Here is a 27400-nt window from a genome sequence, read left to right on the forward strand (position 1 = left end):
GAAAACTTTTTTTCGAGCTCGATCCGCCCTTGATCTCTATGCAGATTGCCTGGTGGTCGCTGTGAGTATAGTCCTCACTGACATGCCAAACGATTCTACTGGCTAAACTGGCACTCACGTATGTCAGGTCCACTATAGACCCCAGGCCCCTTCCCCGGAAAGTGTACGAAGACCCAACATTCGCCAGTACCACGTCCAGCTCCGCGAATGCTTCGAGGAGAACACGTCCCCTGACATTAGTTATCCGGCTGCCCCATTCAAGAGCCCACGCATTGAAATCGCCTCCTATTATGATCGGCCAACGTCCTCTTGTATCCAAAACAAGAGCAGCAAGCATCCGCTCATACTCGACGAGTGTAGCGCTGGGTGGAGCATAGCAGCTGTAGATGTGGATGCCCTTCACCTTCGCTCTGATGAAGCCCTCCTCCGGGTGCTCCATTATTTCCTGGAAGGTTTGTTCTCCACAAGTCCATAGCGCTGCTTGGCCCGTTTGGTCTTTGACCCAAACGCTACCACCGCGGTTTCGGTATGGTTCACTTAGTATGGCCACATCGATGTTTTTCTCGCGGATGGTTTGCGCGAGTAGATCCTGCGTCGCCTCGCAGTGGTTGAGGTTGATTTGTATCACGGCTGACGTTGTCTCCCAACTTGGTGAGTTCGGGGTCTGCCTTCACTTTCCTGAGAATGTCGGCGTATGACCCTTCGCCTCGTTTGGAAATGAAAATCACCTCCGGTCTAATCTTCCTCCGATAATTTCTTTTCCGCGGTTCTACCTTCCTCCAAGCTTCCGCATCCGCCTTTGAAGGTTCGATCTCTTTTCTCGAGGTAGCCACTGCAGTATTTCCACTGGTAGCTTCAGACGAACTTTTCATGAACTCCGCCTTTTTGGGAGTTGAGTCCTTTTTTCTTTTCGGGGTTTGCTGGCCTGTTGAGTCATTCAGCTTCTCGCGCAGCCTCTTCCCCGGTTTCTCCCCTTTTGTGTTTTGAACCGGCGTTACTTGAGTTGCCTGGTTCACTTTTCCAATCGGCGACTTCCCTACTCGTTCATCCTGGGCCTTGCCGTACGTCAAACGGATGCCTCTTATCATGGCCCTTATATTTTGGTGAATGTTCCTGCGCTCCTTTATAAACTCACACAGCTCCATGATCTTTTTACCGAGGGCAGTAAAGGCAGCTCCAGACTGATCATTGCCCAAAACATCGCTCGGGTGAATCGGCGTCAGTGATTCTTTCTCATCGAAGACTCCCGCTATACGCTTCCCACTGGGGGTAGCGATCGTGGGGGCTTGTGCCCGTGTGGGAGGGGATCTGCGAAAAATCGAGCTCCTTCTGAACGGATCCATCACTGGAACCAGTTCAAGTTCCTCCCGTACGCTTGTAACATTAGATGCCACAGTAGCCAAGGTTCCCACTACTGAGGCACTGCGGTCGTTGGATATCGACGGCCGGGAGCCCGCTTGCTCACTCCCAAAAACTGCCGGCACTGGGTTTCCGAAGCCCTGCACCGTAACTTCATTCTTCTTCTGCTCCTCCATGTTTACTTTTATTTCTGGGTATCCTTCCCATAGCCAATTTTTATCCACGGGTGGGCGTTTACTTCCCACCTACCCGGCCTGCGCATAAACATGCTCATACACGCACATCTCCGGATGCGTGCATGTGCATGGCCATGACACATTCGCCGAGCATTCCCTTATCTGCACGAAGGGACGCGCCTGATGGGAGATTTGGCAACTCCACACAGAAATATAGTATATACAGACTGACAAAAAGTAAATGTATACATAAGTTTAGTTGCTGTTTGTTTGTCCCTTGGAACCCGGCAGGCTAACAGTCCAAAAAGGACCTGATACTATCCACGAAGTACACAAAACAGGATGATGGCAGGCACATAGTCTATGTTGTCGGAAATACACTATCGGTTATGGTCAAAAACAACCAAACGCAAATTTATTAAGTTTGATTATTTTTTAATTAGCCGTCATAGTTGCAAATGCAAAAGTGTCAAGAGCTGCCCCAACAAACTGGACACGTGTTGCAAGCTTAATAGGTATTAGTCGTTAACGTTTTAGGGTTATGAATGATTAATTGTTATTGAGTTGATAATATTTAAGTTGAAAATAAATAATTCACATATTTTTTAGTCGTTATTGTTGATGATGACGACTAGGATGCATTTTAAGTTTTAGTAAAAGATGCATTGTGGAATCGAGGGTGGTTGAGGTCCAGAAAAGGTTGTCTGCATCCTCCATCCAAACGACCCCCTACCCAGACCAGAAGGCTGGTAGCAACTTGACGCACGGACACATAGAGGCTGCTCGGTACTTGTGCACACCTGGGTTCTAAGCAAAAAAAATTGCGAACACTTGGTCGTGTTCGAGAGAAGAATCCTCTGAAGAATTTTTGGCCCCCTACATAAGGATGGACGATTCCGTAGCCTACATAACGACGAAATCTATGAGCGTCTGGTTGTGGATAAAATGCGGCTCAACAGGTTACGGTGGATGAGTCACTTAATCCATATGGGTGGGAATCACCCTGCCCGGAAAGTCAATAAGGGCAATATCTATGGTAGAAAAAGAAGACGAAGCTGACCCTGCCTGAGATGGAGCGATGGCGTAGGTCAGGACGTCAGACAGTTTACCTCGGCGCAAAACCGAGGTGTCTGGAGTTCCTTACTAAGGCAAGCCTCGACCGGATAGCGGTTGTTCCGCCGTTGATCATTATGATAGTTATAATATATTTGGCTGCTTTCAAAGTGGCGACCCTTAGCACGAATACAAAAGGCCAAATTCTGGACTTTGGCCACAGTTCATCCATGGTTCGGATTCAGATCCGAAGGGTAGGGGGCTAATTTCATAACCAAAGTGCTATTGGGATCAGGGAAGAACAACAGCTTCTAAAATATCCCGGCAGCAAACGTCTTTAATAACTACAAAAATCAAGGATGTCCTGCGATTGGCGCAAATTCCAAACTACACCGTGGTAGACTGCGGATTTTGGCGATGTTTAGTGCCGGATGACAATCCTAGAGCTTCTGTTGACCAATTTCTGTTGTTTCGTTGGTTGTGGGTTTGTTCAACAATAAAAAGCTTCTCATCTATGAAGACGATTTTTTCCTTTCCCGTGACAGCAGCCCGACGAAGAAGCAGGCGACATTTTCTAAACCTTACTTTTTCTTTTCGTCCGTGAGTAGCAGGCATTTTTACAGCTGATAAGGTGCACTGATTCATGATTCCTATTGCTTTCTTCAAAGAATTTCGCTCCCTTCTTATTGCGAAGATTTTCTGGTTACATCACCAAGTTCCTTAAATCGTTCACTAGCTCGAGAAACCAATGAAGCAGCAATGCTCAGCTCCTGCGCTATTTGGCAGTTGCGTTTTCCTAGCCGATGCAAGGCTATGATAGCTGAACGAACGTTTAAGAACAGGCTTAAATGAAATAATGCAATTTCTAATGTACTTCAGTATACACACACAATCATAAAATACCAGTAACCGTTGAAAAATTTCTACCATTTTCACCTCTTAGAAGAAAAAAGGTGGCTCTATTGCCGAGAGCGTTGTGTGTGTTTGCTTCTGACAAGCTTCCCATAGAGGAATTTTGAAGCAGCTCAGTGATTCCATTAAGATCCATTAACATTAATCCGAAATTAATCTTTAAGGATACTCTGCCTTTGGTTTCCACTCGGATGCGCACCACACATACTAACACGAGTCCTTATGTGCGGAATCTTGCTCACGCAACTTCCGTCGCAGTCGATGATGTGCAAAAATTTCTCCATAAAATTTCAAAAATGTGCTGGGGATTGAATCTCCTGTGTATAATCTTCTGTGACCGGACACAGGTTTTTGCCGTGAGGCAAGTTTACAGTAAAAATACTTTTGTGTCACCTTAACCTAACACACTACGGATGCATAAGCGAAAATAGGCCTACTGGCGCTTAAGTCCCTATGTTGGGGTAAAGGTCCGCCTGCACAGTCCGTAAGCAGTGAGGTCTCATTTTATCTTTACCTCTAAATGTTTGTTCGAAAGAAGCTTCTTATCTATAATAACTCCCATATATTTTATTCTACGGAGTGTTACTATTTCCATGATGTCTGGAAGACAAACACCAATTAGTTTTTTGATTTTTGTAAATAATACCAGCGGGATTTTTTTTTAACTTACTGGAAGTCATTCATGGGACAGTAACTATTAGTCAATCCAGATTGTCGTGCTGGTGAAGTCGTACAACGTTAATTCACCCGGCTCCTCTTTTTCGAAAAGAAGCTTCCATGGGTTGACTATTCGGTATGGCTCCACCACTGGATTTCCCTTCCCTGCAGCGATGTCGTATCTTCTTTTATGTGTGTCCTCTTTTCAAACTCTGTAACTGCCTGATAAACTGCTTTGCCAACTCTGACATTATTTTCGCACTGCCTTTCACAGTGCATGTAGTGCGGACATGGACCCCATCTGGAACTCGGTGGTCGCCAATGCTGTCAGCGATAAAAGGTTGAGCTTGGAAGGGTCTTACCTTTGCCCCTTTTCTCCCAGATGCCCACATGGCATCTCGAACTTTGTTCTGTGGAAGTGTGCGTCTACCATTAGTGAACGTCTCGCCATCCTCTTCAACAACTGCCTGAACAACGGCCACTTCCCGGTATCTATTTGGTCCTATTTGGTCCTGTGAAACTTTACCACTAAAGTAAGGGGTAGTACCTCTACCACTGACCACCTTGCCTCGTGCGGATTTATATCAAGTGGCAATGTATTTTTCCTAATTTTCGTTTAACCCAGTTATCCGTAAATGAGATCATGGGAAGTTATCTTACTCTTTTTGTCAATCTGCTGTGGAATTCTTTCCTAGTGTCTTTTCGAAGGCACATACTAAATTAGGACGACTTTAATCTACATCACTCACATTGAGAGAAAAAAATCCACATGGAACATTCTGCCATGTTTTGGTTCTCTTCTAATCATACTGTACATTTTCGGCGCAACTAGATAGTTTGCTGAATTTCGTTCCTTTTGGTTGATAGCGGTGACGAAAGGATTTCCTAGATAGGAGTCACATATAGTAGGGGGAATTGTATTACTCTAACCACAACAGTCAGTAACTGTATCAGTTTAGAATGGTTTTTAAGATTTCAGAGCATCTCGTTAGTATAACCACCTGTCAGGTCAACTGCAAAACTGAACATGGTTTGACAGTTACACATATCCGCGTACACTTACTGAAGATAGCTTTTGTTCTAGACAAATTTGGACCGTGTTTTTCGCCGTTTAGTTCTTGACGACGGTAGACTCCAGAGTAGTCGTTTGTTTCGCCACTACTTGGATGTTTCCAGATTCTGGACATTGAATTCCCTTTCTGGGAATGGCCTATGTCTTTATTTTATTTTGTCTCCAGCTGTTCACTTCTCATATAAACTTCGACACTGCCAGGGCAAGATGTTCTGCCTATTGTTCGGGGATTGTTGTGGAAAAGAAAACCTTATTAAAATCGTCGAAGTCTGATGATTCAATTAAGCCGAACTTAAGGGGTACTGCATGTATCCACCCTGTGCGCTTAGGAACTGAAACAGATCATAAGATAGTTCACCACCATTCTTCACCTGGTCCCATTCTAGTTTTTAGGTAGCCAATGACCGCATTCGCTCAGTTTGTTTGCTTCGGTTCACTTTCTCCTCCTCGTACGACTTATGTTATGGGCTAAATTATCTACGGGAATCATCGCCGCAATTACATATGTATGTTGCCTCATATGATGTTGTCTGGTAGACGTAACGATTTTCTAAGATGTATAAAAATACCCGAGATAAAAATAATTGTCTGTGTCGGTAGTATTACGATTAGCCTATAATTGTTATCCAGATAGCTGCGTGGTTAGAGCACCAGGCTGTTGTACGGAAGGTCGTGGTTCAAACTTCACTGGTGGTAGTGATGTTTGTATCGTGATTTGACTTCGGATACCAGTCGACTCAGCTATGATTGAGTACCTGGGTCAAATCAGGGTAATGATCCCGGGCGAGCGCAATGCTAACAACATTGCCTCCTACATTGTACTGTAGGTGTATCGTTACGGTCTTGAATGAAGTGCTCTAACACACTTCAAGGCCCTGATCCAATTTGGATTGTTGCTCCGACGGTTATTATTATGAAAACATCTTTGCTAATGTTGAGCTGATGGTCGCTACTTTCCGGCTAATGATAAATAATAGGGAAATCTTCAAGCTAAGACTAAATCGCCCGGATAGATCTCGTACGGGTGATAAGATGTTATGATCACCATGGGGTCATCTGTAAATTCGACGACAACGGTTCGTTACTGGTAGCCGTAGCCAACATGTTTCATACCAGAGGTATTCCCTAAGGAACATCTGATGTACGTTTCTGTATTGTACCACTTTGAATCTTCGTCTGAATCGTAGCTTTTGCTGTCAGAAGTAGTCGAATATTATAATTGTGTAGTATACATATAATTAGGGGTTTGGGACGCGACGAACGTTCTTGATGTTGAGAGTCATCAGTGCACTGAATTTCTCTTCGTCCAAGAGCCCGTCTGGCTATTTCAATGACCATTTTAATAGCATCAACTGCAGGCCGACCCCTTTTGTAAGCCAGTCAGTCATGTGATAAATACGGAAGCTGTCAATTATTTATTAAATACAACCCTGCCTATTATGGTCAGAAGACAGATAGGTCTATAGGATGGTGGTTGACCTATCAGCTTACTCTCATTCACCTTATTAGGGAGTCTATCAATACCAGGGACTGCGTTATCTCGGAATTTTTCTCTGCGTCCAGGACTTCTTCTTCTATTGCTAGAAGGATACCCTCGGCACTCGTTAATATTGTTGGGACAATATTTCTGGATATTGGAGAAACAATGTGGAAATTAGCTCTGACAGAAATCTAGGTACCATGTGCCCTTCCTTTCTACCTTTTATTGCCGACATTGCAGACATGTACGCGCCTCCCCATGGGTCCTGCTGTCTACGCCTAGAAATACTACCTATTCAAATATATGCTGAAATAACGTTAATAATAATATATTGAAATTCCTTTGAACTACCGCTCCGAACCTGCTTTAAGTTCATTATAAATAATAATAATCGTTGGCACAGCAATCCATATTCATCAGGGCCTTGAAGTGTGTTAGAGCACTTCATTGAAGATCGTAACGGTACACTACAATACACTGTAGGAGGCAATGTAGTCAGCATTGCGCTCTCTCGAGATTATTACCCTGATTTGACTCAGGCACTCATTCGCAGCCGAGTCGACTTGTATCCGACGTAAAATCACGATACAAATCCCACTGCCACCAGTGAGATTTGAACCGCGATCTTCCGTATGACAGTCTTGTGCTCTAACCACTCAGCTAACTGGACATTATAAATGGATCTTGAAAAAACAGTGCGTAATTGAATTTTCAACTCTGCATAAACCTGAAGCTTCCAGTTTCCGGTTTCTGGAACAGATGGACATATGGATAGATTTATTAGACTATCAAAATGCTGGATGGAGAAAGAAACACTCCCTCCGGCATTTTGATAGCCTAGTAAATCTGTCCAATTATTTCTGCTCTTGTTTGAAGGTTGGTCGCTCTAAAATGAGGCTCTCACTTTCTAAGTCTTATACCTCTTTTTCAAGGTTTTGTATGCAAAACAAAACTGTGAACGTCCAAACATGCACTACGTTGAATATAGCCATGTTGGGTACCAAATGAAAGGTCTCGATTAGTACTTTTTGAAACTGGTCCTAGTTTTGTTAGAAAGGCGGGGAGTCGGAGGGTCGGAAAGTGATAATTTCTTTAACTTTCTCATAAAGTACCCAACCGAAAAATATGAAAAAAAAAATCATGAAGCTGCCTCTATATGGTGTCCAGGCCTCAAAATACTCTCCATATCGATATCAGCTCAAATTAAGTCATTAACATTATCTTACCATATTTTTGGAGGATTTGGATAAAACCCCCTTAAGTGTAATATCAATATCATTTTAAAGTGAGTAGTCTGACATGCTTAATGCATATACATAACGGGCTATGTACAAATAGGATAGTTCTGCACTCAAATATACATACACATATATCACAGAAGAAGCAAACAAAACCTTTCATACCTGAAGCGCCGAGCTTCCGGTTTCCCGACTTGTTTACTAATTTCTTTCACTCTTCGAGGTACGCAAAGAGCTCCAGCTCGCGCGGTTATCTGAAAATATCAGAATTCTTAGAATCGCCGAGCTCTCCTCGAATAAGTTAATCTCTTGGTTTTGATGTGCTTCCTGCGGCCTAGATTACAGAATTGTCAGTTATACACCGCCCGGATAACGGCGCTGAACGATGCCGAAAGCTGGCAACCGGTTTACTCACATCCAAACGACAGCAGTTTCGTTTTCTGAGATCCTGCACCACCTGGCCCCACCTCATAAATCCACCTATCTGCTACATAAACCTTTCTCAAAAACTGCGGAGCTGGAATGGTATGATTTTGTAGGGATTCAGGGGGAATTTCAATAAAATGAAGAGAGGCTTGTATAGTACATTACAAAACAGTTGCCAAATATCATAGAAAAATACCCCGGGGTGAATTTGCTGCACGCCAATACATAATAGATTGCCAATACATACTAAAGAGGGACAGTTACGTACCCAAATTTCTTATGGGGGAACATTATATAATCCTTCATATCTGACCGTGGGGCAGTGTTCTGCAGTAGTTAACTAATTTATTAGTTAGCTAATTATTCGACTAATAATTAACGCAGTTATTAATTGCAATGATCTACTAACAATTGATTAGTTGTAATCATGAGTGACCAACTAATTCGTTATGCAACTAACGTGGTCAAAGGATAGTATAGGTCCCGGGGCGAAACGTGGATTGGTACCCACGATGGAGCATAAAACCTGGGAAATGCCTGCCGAACCAACACCAACAGCTCTACTACCAAACCCTATCTCCACCTCCACGTGGTGACCGCTGGGAGCTCTTTCTTGACGAAAAGCTGCAGACGGAGAAGGATGAAGGCGAGTCTCCCGCGCCTAAAAACGGGACAAATTGTACCAACTGGTCCTCCAGGTTGGGGGTTGGGTAGGGCTGACAACCCTACACGGAAAACAACCTGTTACGAAGCCACAACAGGAGCCTCGGATAGGACGGATGTTAAAACGACGGACCCGGCAACGACAAAGGAACAACGATTTGCGCATTTTCTCATGGAACGTGCGCTCCCTGTACAGAGATGAAGCTGATAAGCAGCTAGCCGATACCCTGTCCCAATATAGGGCTGATGTAACAGCGTTGCAAGAGATGCGATGGACAGGGACCGGTTTCCTGGAGAAGAGCCACTACACCATATATTATAGCGGTCATCCAGTAAACCATGTGCTCGGAGTAGGTTTCTTAGTCACCCAAAAAATGAAACCTGCTGTTATCGGCTTTGAAAGTATAAGCGAACGGCTATGCACTCTGCGCTTGCGAGGCAAGTTTAGAAATATAAGCCTCATAAACGTTCACGCCCCTACAGAGGAGACTGCAGAGTCGGAGAAGGATACCTTCTACGAGGCAGTAGAAAGAGCCCTCGAAGCCTGTCCCAGATATGATATCAAAATCATACTTGGGGATTTTAACAGCCAAGTAGGGAAGGAGCCCGTATTCAGGCGATACGTTGGCTCCCATAGCTTACACGAAAAAACAAATGATAACGGACTGCGGACTATTCAATTAGCAGGGTCACACGAAATGGTTGTTGGAAGTACCTGGTTTGCGCGGAAAGCGGTCCACAAACATACGTGGGCCTCTCCAGACGGGACCACTTTCAACCAAATTGACCACGTGTTGATCGAACGCCGCCACCTCTCAGCCTTGATGAATGTCAGAACATATAGGGGGGCCAATATAGACTCGGATCACTATCTCGTTGGCATGGTGCTCCGAGCTCGAATAACAATACCACCTAGAATCCCCTCTGACAATCAGGTGAGAGTGAACACTGAAGCCATCCACAACACAACCCTCCGCGACACCTATAAGAGGGAAATGGATGCCGCAATAACCGCAGTCAATAGAGGACCTGGAGATGAAGCATCAACTAATGATCTTCACAACCACCTGAAGAACGTTATCATGGATACGGCCACAAATATACTTGGCCCCAGCCGCAAAAGGAGTCGGAACGGCTGGTTTGACGATGAATGTAAGCTAGCAACGGAACGGAAGAATGCCGCATACCGAGTAATGTTGCATTCTCAAAGAACGCGGGCACGCGCAGAGACTTATCACGAACTCCGTCGAGCGGAGAAGCGACTTCACAGACGGAAAAAGGAAGCCTGGGAGAACCAACAAGTCTGTGAACTAGAAAAGTACAGGGAGCAACCGCACCAGGCGCGGAAGTTTTACCAACAAGTCAGCAGGATGAAGCCTTATACACCTCGATGCTCATCCTGCCGAGACAAAGAGGGAAATCTGATTTCCGACAGAATGGGCATATTAGAGCGATGGGTTGAGTACTTTGATGAGCTACTGAACAACCAGAACATCGGCGAGTTGGAGGTCCCGCCAACTGAAGACGACGGACAAATACTGCCACCACCAAGTTTAGGAGAAACAGTCCGTACAATTCATCGGCTAAAAAATCATAAGTCGCCAGGAGCCGATGGAATTACAGCCGAATTGGTTAAATATGGAGGCGACCAGTTACACCAAGTGGTTCATCAACTTGTGCTCAAGGCATGGGACAGCGAATCAATGCCTGACGATTGGCAGCGAGGCATAATCTGTCTCATACATAAAAAGGGAGATATCACACAGTGCAGCAATTATAGAGGTATCACGTTGCTGAGTACCATCTATAAGATATTCTCCACTATCTTGCTAGGCCGGATAGCCCCATACGCCCAGAACATCATTGGCCCATACCAAAGAGGCTTCACTCCAGGCAAATCAGCAACAGATCAGATTTTCTCTCTGCGGCAAGCGATGGAAAACCTGTTGGAATATGGACAACAGTTGCACCATCTATTCATCGACTTTAAAGCCGCCTATGATAGCATAGCCAGGGTAAAACTGTACACGGCCATGAGAGAATTCGGTATCCCGACGAAATTAATAAGACTGACTAGGCTGACCCTGACCAATGTGCGAGGCCAGATAAAAGCAGCAGGATCACTCTCAAGACCATTCGATATCAACAACGGTCTACGACAAGGGGATGCGCTATCATGCGTCCTCTTTAATCTGGCCCTTGAGAAAGTGATCCGTGATGCTGAGGTGAATGCAAGAGGTACGATCCTCTTCAAGTCCACCCAACTACTGGCCTATGCTGACGATATCGACATCATGGGAAGAACCACCCGAGACGTTCAAACTGCCTTCATCCAGATCGAGCAGGCGGCGCGAGATCTTGGGCTGCACATCAATGAAGGCAAGACAAAATACATGGTGGCAACGTCAGCACCGAAGACGAATCAACCAACAACATCAAACCGCACTGGTCAAACACAAGCACGAACAAGAATAAGGATAGGAGAATACAACTTTGAGACCGTTGACAATTTCTCCTATCTAGGGTCGAAAATCACAACCGATAACAACTACGATGATGAAATCCGCGCACGGTTGTTGTCAGCCAACAGAGCCTACTTCAGCTTACAAAGACTGTTCCGCTCGAAACGTCTCACCATAGGGTCAAAGCTCTTACTGTACAAGACTATGATCTTGCCAGTCCTCATGTATTCCTCGGAAACTTGGGTTCTTAGCAAGAAAAATTGCGAACTCTTGGCCGCGTTCGAGAGAAGAATCCTCCGAAGAATTTTTGGCCCCCTACATGAGGATGGACGATTCCGTAGCCTACACAATGACGAAATCTATGAGCGATACCATGACCGTCCGGTTGTGGATAAAATCCGGCTCAATAGGTTACGGTGGGCGGGTCACTTAATCCGTATGGATGAAGATGATCCCACCCGGAAAGTCTATAAGGGCAATATCTATGGTACGAAAAGAAGACGAGGCAGACCCTGCCTAAGATGGAGCGATGGCGTGGGCCAGGACGCCAGACGGCTTTTAGGGATATCGAATTGGTGGACCTCGGCGCAAAACCGGGATGTCTGGAGTTCCTTATTAAGGCAGGCCTAGACCGGATGCCGGTTGTTGCGCCGTTGATGATGATGAACTAACAATTAAAAATCGCAAAAATTAGATGCTCACATATTACGATTAATCAATTATTGGTTGTTAATTGCAATGGGCAATTAACCTTCTAACTAATTTTCTAAGGATCGGGCCTGCGAAAATTGTACGAGTTGATTATGAAGGTTTTGCATAAAACAAAGCATTTTTATTGTTTGTCTGTCTGTTGGTAACTTTTGGTGGAAAACAACTGAATTTGTTATTTCGAAATATGACGGGCGTTACGTGGTCTACGAAGTTGTTTTATGTTAACTGATGGAGAAGGGGGATCATTTTTCTTCTGTGGGTTGCTTCAAAGAAATCTTTGGAACAATTTTGTCGCCGTTGTTTCGTAAATATGGTTGCCGTTTTCAGATTTAAAATGTTTTTTTTGTGCTTGCGGAACGCGGGTTGTTTTCGACAGAAGAGATCAGGGTCTTAAATTTTTAGGCCATACATTTTGAAAAAAGGTTGCCGCTTAAAGATTTTGGGCGATGTAAAATTGAAAAATAGTGGATTGTCGAATGTGTAAATTTCTCACCTTTTGTGTTATTATGTGAAAATGGATAAAAATTTGCAAACACCACGGGACAACTCAAATAACTTGTTAACATCCAACTGCAAAAAAATGTTTCAAAACAACAGTAAAACTGAAAATATGCACGTGTGACAACATTATTTTTCTGAATTTTACTCCGTTATAAATACGAAAACGGTAACTCTAACCTCTCATATCGAAAAGGACCCGCGGCCCGAACATAAAAAATCTAAAAGAAGCCAACGCGGCAACCCTATTCACAAAATGTTTGTAGAGTAGCGCCGGCAACACTGTGCCTACATCCTCACGAAAACGTCACTCAAATATCAGAACATCTCCCAGTCTCAAAACGCCTGTGCTAATTTTTACAAAACTCATAAGAATATCACACAACCTGTCAAATATAATCAGCTTATTTTCCAGTAATATTTAACTGTTAATTATCAATCAAAACCGCTGAATAATTCGTTAGTTAATTGGTTGATCAATTAATTAATTTCCATTCAACTAAAGATCAATCAGTTGAAATTGTTCGAATAACGAATGAAAATTAAACAAGTCCGAATACCGGAAGCTCGGCACTTCAGGTAAAAGGTTTTGTGTTCATCTTACGTGAGCAACTCTCTATACACGATTTATCATTCGTACTTAGCTAAGAATACAACATATTCCTCAATATTTTTCTATACTATAAGATACACATATGTACACACATTTCAACGACATAAATACTGTGTTCATTCTAAATAAACAATCATTGTTTATTACCACATTGATAAAGTGATTTAACGCATCTTCACGCATTTCCACTTTACTCCGTGCACAAAAGCACTTACGTAAATTAAAAACCGCTGCTAACCAGGTACATACATGGCTATTATATTGGTTACTATCCGCATATGCCTCTCTCGAGTAATTGACACTGATATGCAAGTAACTTAAAAAAGTCAGAAAAGGGAAACTAAAACATCTCCAGGGACCCCGCCGTTCATATAGGGTTACTTTATATGATGATGACGCCATACACGTCTTAGGGTGCGATAAATTTACCTGAAATGCGGAACTTTGACTTTCTTTCTTAATAATAATTAGATTGCCTTCAAACTTCAGAATTATGTCTTATATTATCGCCTATGCTGCTGCCAAATTTTATATTTCTGGGATGAATTTAAAAACATGGCAATATACTATTATTAACTTTATTTATGCAGATATCGAAACGGGATGTATTTTGAGGCCTAGATTTCGTATAGATGCATCACTGTGATTTTTTCAGATTTTTCGGTCGGGTAGGTTCGGAAAACGAGACCTGTATTACTTTTTGAGGAACAAATTTTGAACCCTATCTCCCCTATGTATTACCCAATATCAGCAATAAGACCCCGCATGACCATATTCTGCAAAAAAAATGTACACTCCCCTTTCGCATGTATGGGGAGCTCCCTTCAAACTTAACACAAAATGGCGTCTATAAAGGGGCACACATCCCACGTATTTGGTGAGAAATTTCGTGACAATCGGTTCAGCTTTTTTAGAATAAATCGGGCGTGACCGACTGACAGACAGACGGACAGGCAAGAGTCACACAAAAACCTTAACAGTTCGCTGCACATTTTCGAATAACAATTGATTTATAAGGTTTTGTGTGAAACAAAACCTTATTAGAATCGAGACGGTGTCTGTCTGTCTGTCTGTCTGTCTGTCACACCCGATTTATTCGGAAACGGCTAGACCAATTGTCACGAAAATTGGTGAGAGTATGTAATCTGGTGTTCCCTTTACACGCAGTAAGTGGTGCCATCTTGTGTTAAGTTTAAGGGGGGCTCCCCGTACATGTGAATGGATGGTGCAAATTTTTTTTCACAGAATGTAGCCATGTAGGGTATCAAATGAAAGGCCTCAATTAGTACTTTTCGAATCTGGTTCAATATTTGATATTAGATGAAACATAGGGGAGTGAGGGTTCAAAATATGACCCCTAAAAAGTGTAACAGGTCTCGTTCACAGAACCTATTCAACCGAAAAATCTGAAAAAAATCACAGTGGTGCATCTCTACGAAATCTAGGCCACAAAATATATCCGGTTCCGATATCTGCACAAATAAAGTTAATAATAGTATATTTCCACATTTTAGAAATTTACCCGGCACCCCCCCCCCCTTATGCTCATCCCAGAAGTACATGCGTGTAACGAAGAACATGGTGCACAATTCTGTCAAGTTTGAAGAAAATCCAACTATCATTAACAAAGTTATAGGGGGTGAAAGTTTACAATTTTTTGTGAATTTCGTGCACTCTACAACCTGCATGACGTCATCATCACATATCAATTCGTCAATACGACAACGAAATGAGTTCTTGTGAATGGGGTCGGAAAGAATTATTTTGTTTTAGTTTTTTAGTCATTTAGATGTGAATATCAATTACTCCAACCAGACATGTGTGTATGTAGGTATATAGTATATGCGTGCTAATGAACTTTGCGGGTAGTGCCTAATTCAGATAGATATAAGAAGTAAATCGGAAATATGGATACGATCAATTTATATACGTGCATATATGTGTACAGTATTCGGAAATAGGCAGTTTGTTTGTTTAAGGTGAGCGTGATATCTATGGCTGTAATATGTACGTATGTCTCGTAGTTTGGAAAAATATAAAGGATTATGTTTGATTTGTGGCTATATACGGACAGAAAAATGTGCGTTGAAGTTTCTTACATGAGATGAACACAAAACCTTTATACCCGAAGCGCGAGCTTCCGGTATTCCGACTTGTTTCATTATTAGTTGCAACTAACTTTCGCATGAATTAATTTCATTTGTCAGTCGTTATTCGCAACTAACTTTTGCACAACTCTTCCGTGGGGATTCCGATTTCCAACAAACCAGTTCATTGTGTTTCGGAAAGTGCTTCTCCTCTTTATTTCCTATTTTCTTCGCGATTAAGACACTACTCCATTATCGTATGTACGCACAATTCCGAGTGCATACATTCGAAGTATCCGTAAAATATTGACTCATCCGCTAAAAGGGATGTGCCTCCTCATAGTTCATCAATAATAATTTGAGGGCATGGGCAATGGCTTCAATTGCGTCACGGTCTCCAAATATTTGAAATATCCACTTAATGGAGCATTTCCTATTGAATAAACCTTTTTAAAGGAAAACATGTATTGAATTCGAAAATAGAAAATAATCTTTAAGAAAAACTTCGAATATTTTATGATAATTGAGATTTTGAAAATAACGGGGATTCCTGAAAAGGCGCTAATTTGCTGGTTTAAAGTATCTGAAAATGTTCTCGAAATTTCGGTGGGAATGCTAATTAGTACGTCTCACAATTTTCACAGATTCGTGTTCCACAACTTGGACTTCTACGTGACAGCGCTATTAGGGACAAAGCCACTTTTTGAGATAGACGCTGTCCTTTCTACTCCGGAAATCGTATTAAAGCCCACGCAGTCGGAAATATATAACATCGTTGTGCATTCAGTTAAGGATTTCCTGGAAAGGTACGATATTGGCATCATATTTCCAAAACCAGTCAACCAACTACTTGTACTTAAGGATAAAAGCTTTCACCCGATGGATGGACGGCACCTGTCTTCCATGTCCTCCACAAGGCCCGGCCAACGATCAGTACACATTTTCCTTCTATGAGGATGTCATGCAAGTAAGTTGGAAAACTGAGCAGATGAATTCACAATCCGCTACGAGATGAGGTGATGTTCAATAAAATCCTTTTCAGATAACACAAATCTCAGATTTAGTTCAGAAAGTTCAAGATATTGCGATGAAGTTGATAAATGACTGTAAGATGTACCTCCAGAAGTAAGTTCATACGATTCCTTAATGGTGTTGAGTATCTACGGGATTACCGCGGGTCGTTTTCCAGATTCAAACGCTTCAAAAGTCTCTGGATTTTCGACAAAAATGCCATCTGTGAGAAGTTTGTAAGCCGTGGGTATCCGCTGGTGAAAATTGATGAAAAGTTTATATTCTACGCGAATATTATTGCTGACCTGCGGAAGCTGAAGACCTATCACGACGTAGGAGCTATTCGGATAAATTTGCAGCCACTATTGGACAGCATTTGCAGCCACTCATTGGAGTGGAAAAATACCCTTGGAGAAATTCTCGCAGATAGGACGCGGAAAAATATGATTGAACAAAGGGATGAAATGAAGGTATCGAGGCTTCTTCTTATTTAAGTAATTATAAACCGAGTGACAAAAACTTCCATCTGATAGTCGAGGGAAATTCCGGGGTGACGCAAGTTAGTATAATGATCTGATGCGCTCCGATGAATTTTCCGCCTTATTTCCATTTTATTGTGGTTCGACCACTTCCTCTTTGAATCCATTCGCTAATTGAGCTCTTTTCCTCGGCGTCCAGAAACTTCGTTTGGATTTGGACCGAAATATAAAAGGACTAGAGGACTTTAAGACCGTAATGCAGACCATAGCCACCGTACAATCCCGCCTTACCACTGTCGAGCTGAAGATTCATGAAATGCAGGAAACGTACACTGTTTTGAGCGAACACGAAATTCGGGTATGTGTACCAACATTTTGCAAAAGAATTAGTCCACCATGTAATATTAATTTCCCGTAATTGGATTTCTTGCCCTCTTTTACCCAATTCAGTTTAATTATTCCGACATGATAATGGCGTTCCACTTGGAAAAACGGTGGGAGCGCCTGTATAGGTCAGCGCTGTTTAGAGGTGAAAAATTGCAGCCGATTAAAATGAAATTTGCTTCTTACACATCCACGGAAATTGAGGCCTTCTCTCTCGAGGTGAGTAATGTGATTTCAGCTCTGTGGTGACGTCGGCGAGGACCATTTACGTTGAAATGTAAAGTGCCCAAAAAGCAGTGTCAATATACATCACGCGATCCGTGAAGGAAATTATGCGTGATAGCTCTTTTGCAGTTAATGAAATAAAATTTTCTCGGTGAAGTAAATATTCAGCAGAAATTGACGCTGCTCCGCTGGGAGTGTTTCTTTCCGATGACTCCATCCGTAATGAACTCCATCAGGACATGAATAATAAAACGCAGTGCATTACAATATTAGCTCGCTGAATTCGTAAGGAGATTCGAGGAGGAAGGTCCTGGAGCAGTCGGAACTGATTTAGATAAAGGCGCTAAGTTGATGGATCCATACTTCGCTGAATTTGAATCATACGAGCAACGCAGGACTGAGCTGGGTAAGCTTCGCAGGATTTTCTCATAGCTTTTGTTACTTTCATTTTTAACTTTAACAGCGAATGCGGAGAAGTTGTTTGATATGCCATTAGCGGATTATTCTGATTTTCAACGATGTAGAATGGATTTCGAAGGAATGCAACAAGTAATTTTAAAGCTAATTTGCTCTTCAATACGAGAGGGATAACATCTTCGATCCTTTATTATAGATTTACAAGCTGTACCGGCACCAGAAGGTGGCTAGGGAAAATTGGTCGAAAGCATTATGGGCTGATTTGAATCCTAACGTATTGACCGAAGGCATTGAGAACTACTTGAAGGAGTTTCGAAAACTGCCGAAACAGGTTAGTCAATGAGTGTGTTATTCGCCGAAGGCTGTTTTATAATTGGGAAGTCAACAGTAGTTGGAGTTATATATCTTTCATGACAGCAATATTTTACCGACATTGAAAACTACGCGAAATGCAAGCGTGGATAACGACGATTTCCAACTCAAAGCAAAGAGACCAGAAATACAAATTCTTTGTTTGAAATTCAAACATCGTTGATAATTGCAGAAACGCGAAAGGGAGTGTTCGGTTCTATGAAGTATTCAAAAATACCTCACATACCTCAAAGGCACGCTAAATAACTACATACATACATACATTCATGGAATTATTCGGTTATCATTTCTATGCCATTGGCGACTCTCTTTTTAGAAATTTCATTTTGGTAGAATCCAAACTTGCTTCCCGGACGTGAATCCGAATCAAATTGGAAAATTTGGCTTAAGCGACCATGTCACCGATAATATCACATATCGAGCCGTAGTAGCTTAACAGCTACAATCCCTCTGAATTTGTACACGTATGGAAACCTGGGTTATCTAGTGGAAGAGGGAGGGAATTCGGCAACTTAATCATGGCCGCAATTCTGAAGCGACTGGTTCTATTATTGCTGAATTCGAATATTGTCAACCTCAATCCTGCCCGATAGACTTGTTTGCAAAGAGCTTCAATATAATGCATTCATTTGGGGACAGCTTCTAGCTCATCTCTTTGATTTATCGTATTCAGGTACAGATCCACGTTTCTGGTTATTGTCGAAAGATACACAGTGGCGTCGTTTGTTGATTGCAAATAGTGTATTTCGCAGTATTTACCACTTCACAGAAATTAATATCATAGTTAATGTTAGCTACGAAAGCCCTGGTCCAGTTAGCAATACTCTCATAGAAAAGCTAATTAAGAAGTTCTTGTAGTTGATTGCTTCCATATGAGGCATTTTGGAAACCATTAGTAAATAATGTTAGCGGAGCGAAAGCCGCGATCTTCCTTTGATTTTGTGCAAAATAAAATCTTGCATGTTAGTATGTTTTTGTTTGTTTTGCTGCCGACTATTCTGCTTAATATACCTAGATTATCCGCTGAAGACATGGAAACAACTCAAAACAAGTCGGGAAACCGGAAGCTGGACGCTTCAGGTACGAAAGGTTTTGTGTATTTCTTAGTACGTAGCACGTGATATATCCATATATTATGTGAGAGTATCCACTTTCGGGTGATATTGACATTCATAGTCTTCAATTTTCAAAGAAGCAACAGATTTGAGGTATTATAACTTTGTTAGTAATTGTGCGATTTCCACTAAACTTGGTAAGATCATGCTCTATATCATAGCCTATATCACTGCAAAATTTAATGGATGAACTTACGGGGGTTTCTAACTAATTACAAAAAATTGTAGTAATATACTATGATTAACTTTATTTAAACAGATATCGGCATGGAAGGTATTTCGGAGGCCAGCCACCATCTAGTGGCAGTCTCCTGATTTTTTTTCAGACTTTTCGGTTTGGTAGTTTCTGAGAATGGCCCCTTTAAAGGAATGATAATTTTCAACCCCCCGGACTCCCCACCTTTCCAACAAATGTCCAAACTAAGACCGGCTTCGAAAAGTACTAACCGAGACCTTTCATTTGATACCCCACATGACTATTTTTGATGAAAAAAAATTTACACTCCCCTTTTGCATGGATAGACAGACAGACAGACAGACAGGCAGACAGGCAGACAGGCAGACAGACAGACTATTAAGGAAACTCCGGAGCTCCGTAAAAGACTGAGAGAGTCTAATGGGGAACCGGAATCTCCTCGACGTAGCCAAAAACGCAAAATGGAGAAAACGTCTCCACGGCAAATTCGCGAAAGACTGCCAGACCCTACGGCGAAAGACGGTAATTCCAATCAAGGTTCCACTTGGACTAAGGTGGAAAAGAAAAAAAAGCTGCAGAAGAGAAGCAGGCCCGATGCGTTAATAATAACAAAAACAAGTGAGCACGCTGATATTCTGCGCAAGGTCAAAACAGACACCTCGTTAATGGAGCTAGGGGAAAGTGTGAACCGCATAAGGCGAACACAGAAGCGCGACCTACTGCTGGAATTCAAACCAGGCGAAAACAAGTCAGAAGACTTGCAGAAAAAAATCGAGTCGTCACTGGGTGAGGCAGCAGAAGTGAAGCTCGGTCAAAATCATGTGGTTATTGAGTGTAAAGACTTGGACGAGATTACAACGAAGGAAGAAATTTGTTAAGCGCTACGATCTCAGTTGGGAATACAGTCGGTCCAGGAGCAGCCAAAAGGGCTATCACAGCGAGTAAAGTTCGGATTGGCTGGGTCCTCTGCCGATTACGTGAGCAGATAACTCTGAAAAGATGCTTCAGGTGTTTAGAATTTGGGCACGTGGCGAAGAAATGCACTAGCGTTCACGATAGGTCCGACCTGTGTCGTAAATGCGGAAATAAAGGCCACATTGCAAAAGCCTGCGAAGAAAAACCCAATTGTCTGTACTGCAGGCAAACAAACGACATTGACAGCGCCCATGTCACATGCAGCAGCACATGTCCGGTGTATAGGAAGGCGATCAACACTACGCGCAAATGAGGTTCCTACAGCTAAACCTGAACCATTGCCAAGCGGCTCAGGACCTGCTCTCTCAGACGAAACAAAATTGACGTTGCTATTATCTGCGAGCAGTACAAAAACCTAGACAGTGGAGTATGGGTCACGAATAAGAGCGGAAAGGCAGCCATATGGACATGCGGAAATCGGGCCATAGAAGGAACCACCAAGATCCTCGAGAATGGCTTCACTAGAGCAAAAATAGGCGGAATATCTATTTACAGCTATTATGCGGCTCCAAGCCTTACGACAGAGGAGTTCCATTCTTTGGTGGATAGGCTAGCAACAGACGCACACAACCATAGTCCTAAGATAGCGGCTGGAGATTTCAACGCATGGGCTGAAGAATGGGGCAGCCGAGAAACGAACGCAAGAGGACGTATATTACTCGAAGCTCTTTCTCGTCTGAATCTTGTAGTGGCTAACACTGGATGCGTGAACACTTTCCGTAAGAGAGAAATGGGGTCCGTGATAGATGTCACTTTTGTTAGCGATGTTTTAGCTAAGGATCTGCAGTGGTATGTCAGTGACGAATATACACATAGCGACCACCAGCCCATCATTTTTGAAATCAGACATGGTAAACGAATGAAATGGTCTCGGACGAGAGCTGAAAGGTGGGCAGCTAATAGGTTTGACGAGGAGATTTTCGGAGAGGTTCTGCAGCAAAAGGAAGCGCAGAAAATAAAGCTTTGCAGATTGGCGAGAAGTTGCGACGAGCATGTGACGCATCCATGCCAAGGTATGTTGTATCACAGAAGCGAGTTCCGAACTTTTGGTGGAATTCTGAAATCGGAGAATGCCGCAAGGCCTGCCTTAAGTCCAGAAGGCGCAGTCAGCGAAATAGAAACCGATCTGGATACGAGCAATTACATGAAGAATATAAAAACGCTCGGAAGAAACTACATGTGGCCATCATGAAAAGTAAAAGCGAACACTTTAAGCGACTGTGTAATGAAGCTGACACGAACCCCTGGGGTAGCGCCTATAAAACCGTAATATCGAAAGTTAAAGGCAAACGCTCCCCACCGATCTCTTCCCCTACTCTGCTTGATGAAATAGTAACGGATCTTTTCCCACAGAATGTGAGTACCGCTAACCTTCCCACTGTCGAGATAGACACCACCGAAGTCCCCATGGTAAGCGAAAAGGAGGTCCTCGAAGCTGCGGATAAAATTGTTGGAAATAAAGCACCTGGCTTGGTTAGCATCCCCAATAAAGCTCTGAAGGCAGCAGTAAAAATAGCTCCAAATACGTTTGCCGAGGCGTTCACCACATGCCTTAAAGAAGGAGTATTTCCTACACAATGGAAGAAACAGAAATTAATTCTAGTCCCCAAACCAAACAAACTTTTGGGTGAAGCTTCGTCCTACAGGCCGATATGCCTCCTAAATAATACTGGCAAACTATTCGAAAGAGTAATCTATAACAGATTAATTCGAATTGCCGAAAAGGATGGCGGTCTCTCCGAAATTCAGTTCGGTTTTCGAAAGGGGAGATCTACAACGGATGCACTTGCCCTAGTAGCTAACACAGCTAAGACCGCACTTGACGAGGGCAAATGTTGTGCAGTGATTACACTTGATGTGAAGAATGCTTTCAATTCCGCTAGATGGAGCAAGATACTTGAGTCCCTAATTAACTTAGGCATGGCGAAGTACCTGGTGCGTATTGTTGCCGACTTCCTAATCGATGGGACTCTGTGCTGCGAATCAGATGAAGGAATGAAATCCTCCCAAACGACATGCGGAGTTCCACAAAGGTCTGTCCTAGGACCACTCTTGTGGATTATTATGTATAACGGGGTACTAACCCACACCAGTAGGAAGGTCTCTCCCTACTGGTGTGGCCTCCATTGGTTTCGCGGATGATATTGGTGTGACGGTTGTTGCACGCCTTCTCGAGGAAGCCGAGCTCTATGCAAATGAAGCAGTCTATGAGATTAAATCCTGGTTAGAGAATGCTGGTCTACAGCTCGCAGAGCATAAGACGGAAGTAGTACTTATTACCAAGCGGAGAAAGTGCACTTCCATGAAGATCAAAGTTGGAACGCAAACAATTTATTCCAAGCCTGCACTTAAGTACTTAGGTGTAATGATTGACCAGAGGTTGAATTTCAGATTGCATGTGGAGGGTGCAGCAACCAAGGCATATAACATCGGGGCCCAAGGCCGAGCCGTCGGCTCCTTATTTCAAGGGTGGTCAGTTCGATCCTACTGTATGCAGCCCCAGTATGGGCAGATGCACTGAAAAATATAATATATAAAAAAAAGATTGGAGTTGCGTATCAGTAGTAAGGGATGTACCCTCAGCATAAGCTCTGTGTGTTAGAGGGAGATAGCATGAAAGCTTTAAAGCTCTAGCATGCTATCTCGCTCACTCCGTCTCTTTCGCACTATGAGCTTTTTGGGCGCGCGCCTTGGGTAAGTGGTGTGCGCCTTGGGTAAGGGGTGTGAGTCTGTGCTGTGGGCTTTGGGCTGTGAGCTTTTAGTGGGGGCTCTGGGTGTGAGCCTGTGCTGTGGGCTTTGGGCTGTGAGCTTTTAGTGGGGGCTCTGGGTGTGAGCCTGTGCTGTGGGCTTTGGGCTGTGAGCTTTTAGTGGGGCTCTGGGTGTGAGCCTGTGCTGTGGGCTTTGGGCTGTGAGCTTTTAGTGGGGGCTCTGGGTGTGTGCCTTGGGAACGGGGTGTTGCTGTGTGTGTGGGGGCCTGTGCTTTGTCTTGGGGATATTAAGCTCTATTGCTGTTTCTCTTGTTTTGCTGTGTGTCTCGGATATGTTTTGCTGTGTTTCTGAGATAGCGATCTTTTTCAAGTGTTTTTGGGGAGTGTCAAGTGGTTTGTGTGCCTTTATGGGGTATCGATCTTTTTGGTGTGCTTTTTGTGGGTTATTAAGCTGGTTTGGTGTGTTTCTGAGATAGCGATGTTTTCCGAGTGCTTTCTGGGGAGTGTCAAGTTGTTTGTGTACCTTTATGGGGTATCGGTGTGCTTTTTGTGGGTTATTAAGCTGGTTTGGAGTGCTTTCTGGGGAGTGTCAAGTTGTTTGTGTGGCTTTGTAGGGGGTATCGATCTTTTTGGTGTGCTTTTTGATTTATTAAGCTGTTTTGATGTATTTGCCTGGGTATCGGTCTTTGCGGTGAGTGTCTTGGTTGAAGTGGGGTCTGTGGGGTTCACGGCGGGCGGCTAAGGTGTGGGCTTTAGGTGGTAGGCTTCGCCGCGGGCTTGAGGCGGTTGGCTGGCCGATGCAGATTTTGCGGTTATCATTGCTGACTTGGGAGTTGGGATTAAGTTTAAATGAAAAAGTTCGTTAAAGTTCAAATATTTATTTTATTAAACTTATTTACACATACATCATTCAATATTCTTTAAATTAACAATATGTGTACACTTATTTATATATATTTTCTACTGTGCATCTAAAATGTGTGCAATTCGCAGTGTTTGATGAAGCCATTACAATTTTGGTGTATATAATAGGCAAAACCTAGGGCTATAACTACTGCCGCTATAGGCTTCATTAGGTTGAAAATATGGTTGTGACTCTTCGAAGACGATGATTTAACACTGGGTCGATTAAATGGTCCGCACACATCTTCTCCGTTAACATAAACACATGTTGGTGAAAGACGCAGATGTTCAGCTTCAATGTCTGAGGGAGTGTTGAATGCGTTGACTTCTAACGCACAGAAATAGCACTTAACATAGTCTTTTAAATTTGTGTAAAAAAATCCACTTTTTGCAAATTTTTGCGCCTTTCTATCCTCAATGTTCAAATTGCTGAAAGTTTTCAGACGATCGTATTCACGTTTTAAGTTTAACATTTTGACTGTGAATTTCCACTTTAAATGACGTCTTTTATATTAATCCAGGAGTTGTGGTCGGATGTGAAACCAAGCCACTTGACAAGAACACGATCCCCCCTCCTTTTTAAGATCTTTTCCACGAGATATACATCTGGTTGCTTTGTTTGTAGTAATTCCAGTTCATAGAACCCTCCTTTTATTAAATTTCCTTGGTAATCTTTAAGAGTATAAGTACGCGGTTCTGTATTTTTTATCTTCTATTCTTCATCAATTTGGAGTGTAGCCCTTTTCAAAGACATGTTTGTGCTTGCTAATTCTTACATAATCGCCTTTTTTTAATTTCGGTTTCGAGGTTACGTTAACCTTTCTATACACGGTTGATAATAACTTGATTTCGCTTGATGGGCCAACATCTACCGGCTTCATTTTAATGGTACGATGTTTGGTCATATTGTATTTCTTTATTAATCTGCCGAGCAAACTGATCCAATGGTAGTTCCCGTTCATACTAAATTCTTTCCACATAAAATGTTTTAACGTACGGTTAAATCTTTCTACAATTGACGCTTTCAAGGAACTGTAGGTAGAGTAGTGATTGATCTCGAATTTCTTCATCAATTGTTTAAACGTTTTATTAAAAAATTCTTTGCCATCATCTGTCTGCAAATTTCTTGGTACACGTTTTTGGTTTAGAATTGTCTCCATAGCTCTTGCCACTTCGCCCCCGCTTTTATTTTTGATTGGCGCTGCCCAGGCAAATTTCGAAAATGTGTCGATGACTGTAAGGAGAAATTTGAATCCTTGGTTGTCACTCAAAAATGCACTCATATCAACCAAATCTGCCTGCCATAAGTCATCTATACCTTTGATAACGACACCTCGACGTCTAAAATTTCTGCGAGCCGGTTTATGTAACTCGTTGATAACCTGTCTCCTACTCATTTTCATAATAAATGCGTATAAATATCGGCTCGGATTTTATTTTTATATTGGTTGTACGTACCAGTGGCTTTGTACACGAGATAAGAACTATGTTAAAGTTTATTCATCCATTTACAATGATGCTTGCCGGTCCTTCAGGATGCGGGAAGACAACATTTATAGAAAATCTTCTAAACAACACATCTCTAATACAGCCTCAAATTAAGAAAATTCTTTGGTGTAATGCGGAGAAACATGCCCTACCTTCAAACTTATCATTTGCAAACATTGAATACTTGGATACTATTCCAGATGAATTTACCAACATCCAAAATGAGCCGACACTAATTGTATTAGACGACATGATGTTGAATGCTTTTTCAAGGCAGGTGTGTGAGCTTTTCACAAAAGGATCCCATCATCGTAACTTTTCAGTAGTTTTAGTCACACAAAATGTGTTTCACCAAGGCAAATTCTGTCGCGACATATCGCTTAATTGCAAATACCTAGTAGTTTTCAAAAACCCGCGGGACAAAAGTCAGTTTCTCCATCTTGCTAAACAGATTTATCCAGAGAATAGTAGAGAGCTAGTGAAAATATATAAAGATATCACACAGAGGCCGTATAGTTATTTACTGGTGGATTTAACCCAAGGTATAAACGAAATCCTTAGATTTCGGACCGATATTTTTAAAAAAAGTTTCCTTACATGCTATTGTTCACCAGACGGTATAAGGAATAATCATGGTGTCGAAAGTGAGACGATTAAAGGACAACAAGCATATACTGTGCGTTCTCAAGAATGCTAAATCCTGTTTAAGAAATGCAATAATCAAGACGGCTGATCCAGAAGTGATAAAAGCGTTATGTGAAATAACACTAAACACCCTCAATGGTAACCACCTTCCAAGCAGAAAAGTATTTAACCAACTCTGCAAGTATAAAAAGAATATGCGAAAGTTGGCTGAAGCAAAACGCTCTGTTCGAAAACAACGGAAAGTGCTTATACAGCGGGGGGGTTTTGTTCCCATATTATTAGATAGTCTACTTTCAAGTCCTATAGGAGCAGTTATTTAAAAGCAAATATGCAGAGAAACAATGTTCTTAACAAAATGCTTCTATTATCACCCGAGGTATACGAAAACCTCAAAGACGTTATTGAAGAATCGAACAATCAGACTTTGTTTGATAAGGCGATGAGTAAAATACTGAAGAATAAAAACCTTCCTGATATGAATAAGTGGTATAGCTATAGAAATGAGCTAATAAAATTTTTAAACACCAAACGGCGAGGTAGACATGTTCCAGAGCTAAAAGGCGATTTTCCAGCAGCTAGTAAAGGTTTGAGCAAAAAGGAAAGTCTTCGAGACAATCAGACGCAGACAAGATTGATTTTTAAAGAAGATTTATCAACTCAGACATCACCAGAAAGGGAACCGTTCTTGACGGGAGAGAAATACTTTGAGGCAGAGGCTGAAGAAATAACGCCACCCAGAAAATCCCTTTCACCTGCAGCTAAACGACGTTTATCAGCAAGTAGTATTGCCAAAAATCTTCAGCAACCGAAAATACAGAAAACTAGTACAAGTAGATCAGGCACGGATGATTATAGGATAATAACAGCTGATGATGGTATAACTCAATACACAGTTCCTATAGACATGAGTCCCGGTGAAGTTGTCAAAGCTATGGAGAAGTTAGAGGAGAGAGAAGAGGAAGGGTATAAAAGGAAGCAAACAGGTGCTATCAAAAAGACTACATTAAAACCTTCACGTCTAGATCCTGGTCAATATGAAATATCTTTTCCAGTGAAAAAAACTGCAAGGCAAAGT

General features: G+C 42.4%; 1 protein-coding gene across 1 annotated transcript in view; it reads left to right on the plus strand.

Moving 5' to 3' along the window:
• Positions 1 to 27400, plus strand: part of LOC119652058 (dynein heavy chain 10, axonemal) — a 300796-nt gene that overhangs the window by 87602 nt on the left and 185794 nt on the right. The window contains 9 exon segments of the mRNA XM_038055995.1: positions 16052 to 16213; positions 16269 to 16374; positions 16450 to 16532; positions 16597 to 16888; positions 17097 to 17255; positions 17348 to 17500; positions 17780 to 17912; positions 17970 to 18055; positions 18120 to 18254. Coding sequence (XP_037911923.1) covers positions 16052 to 16213; positions 16269 to 16374; positions 16450 to 16532; positions 16597 to 16888; positions 17097 to 17255; positions 17348 to 17500; positions 17780 to 17912; positions 17970 to 18055; positions 18120 to 18254 — 1309 coding nt within the window.

This window comes from Hermetia illucens, chromosome 3 (genome assembly GCF_905115235.1).
Source record: "Hermetia illucens chromosome 3, iHerIll2.2.curated.20191125, whole genome shotgun sequence".
NCBI classification, from domain to species: Eukaryota; Metazoa; Arthropoda; class Insecta; order Diptera; family Stratiomyidae; genus Hermetia; species Hermetia illucens.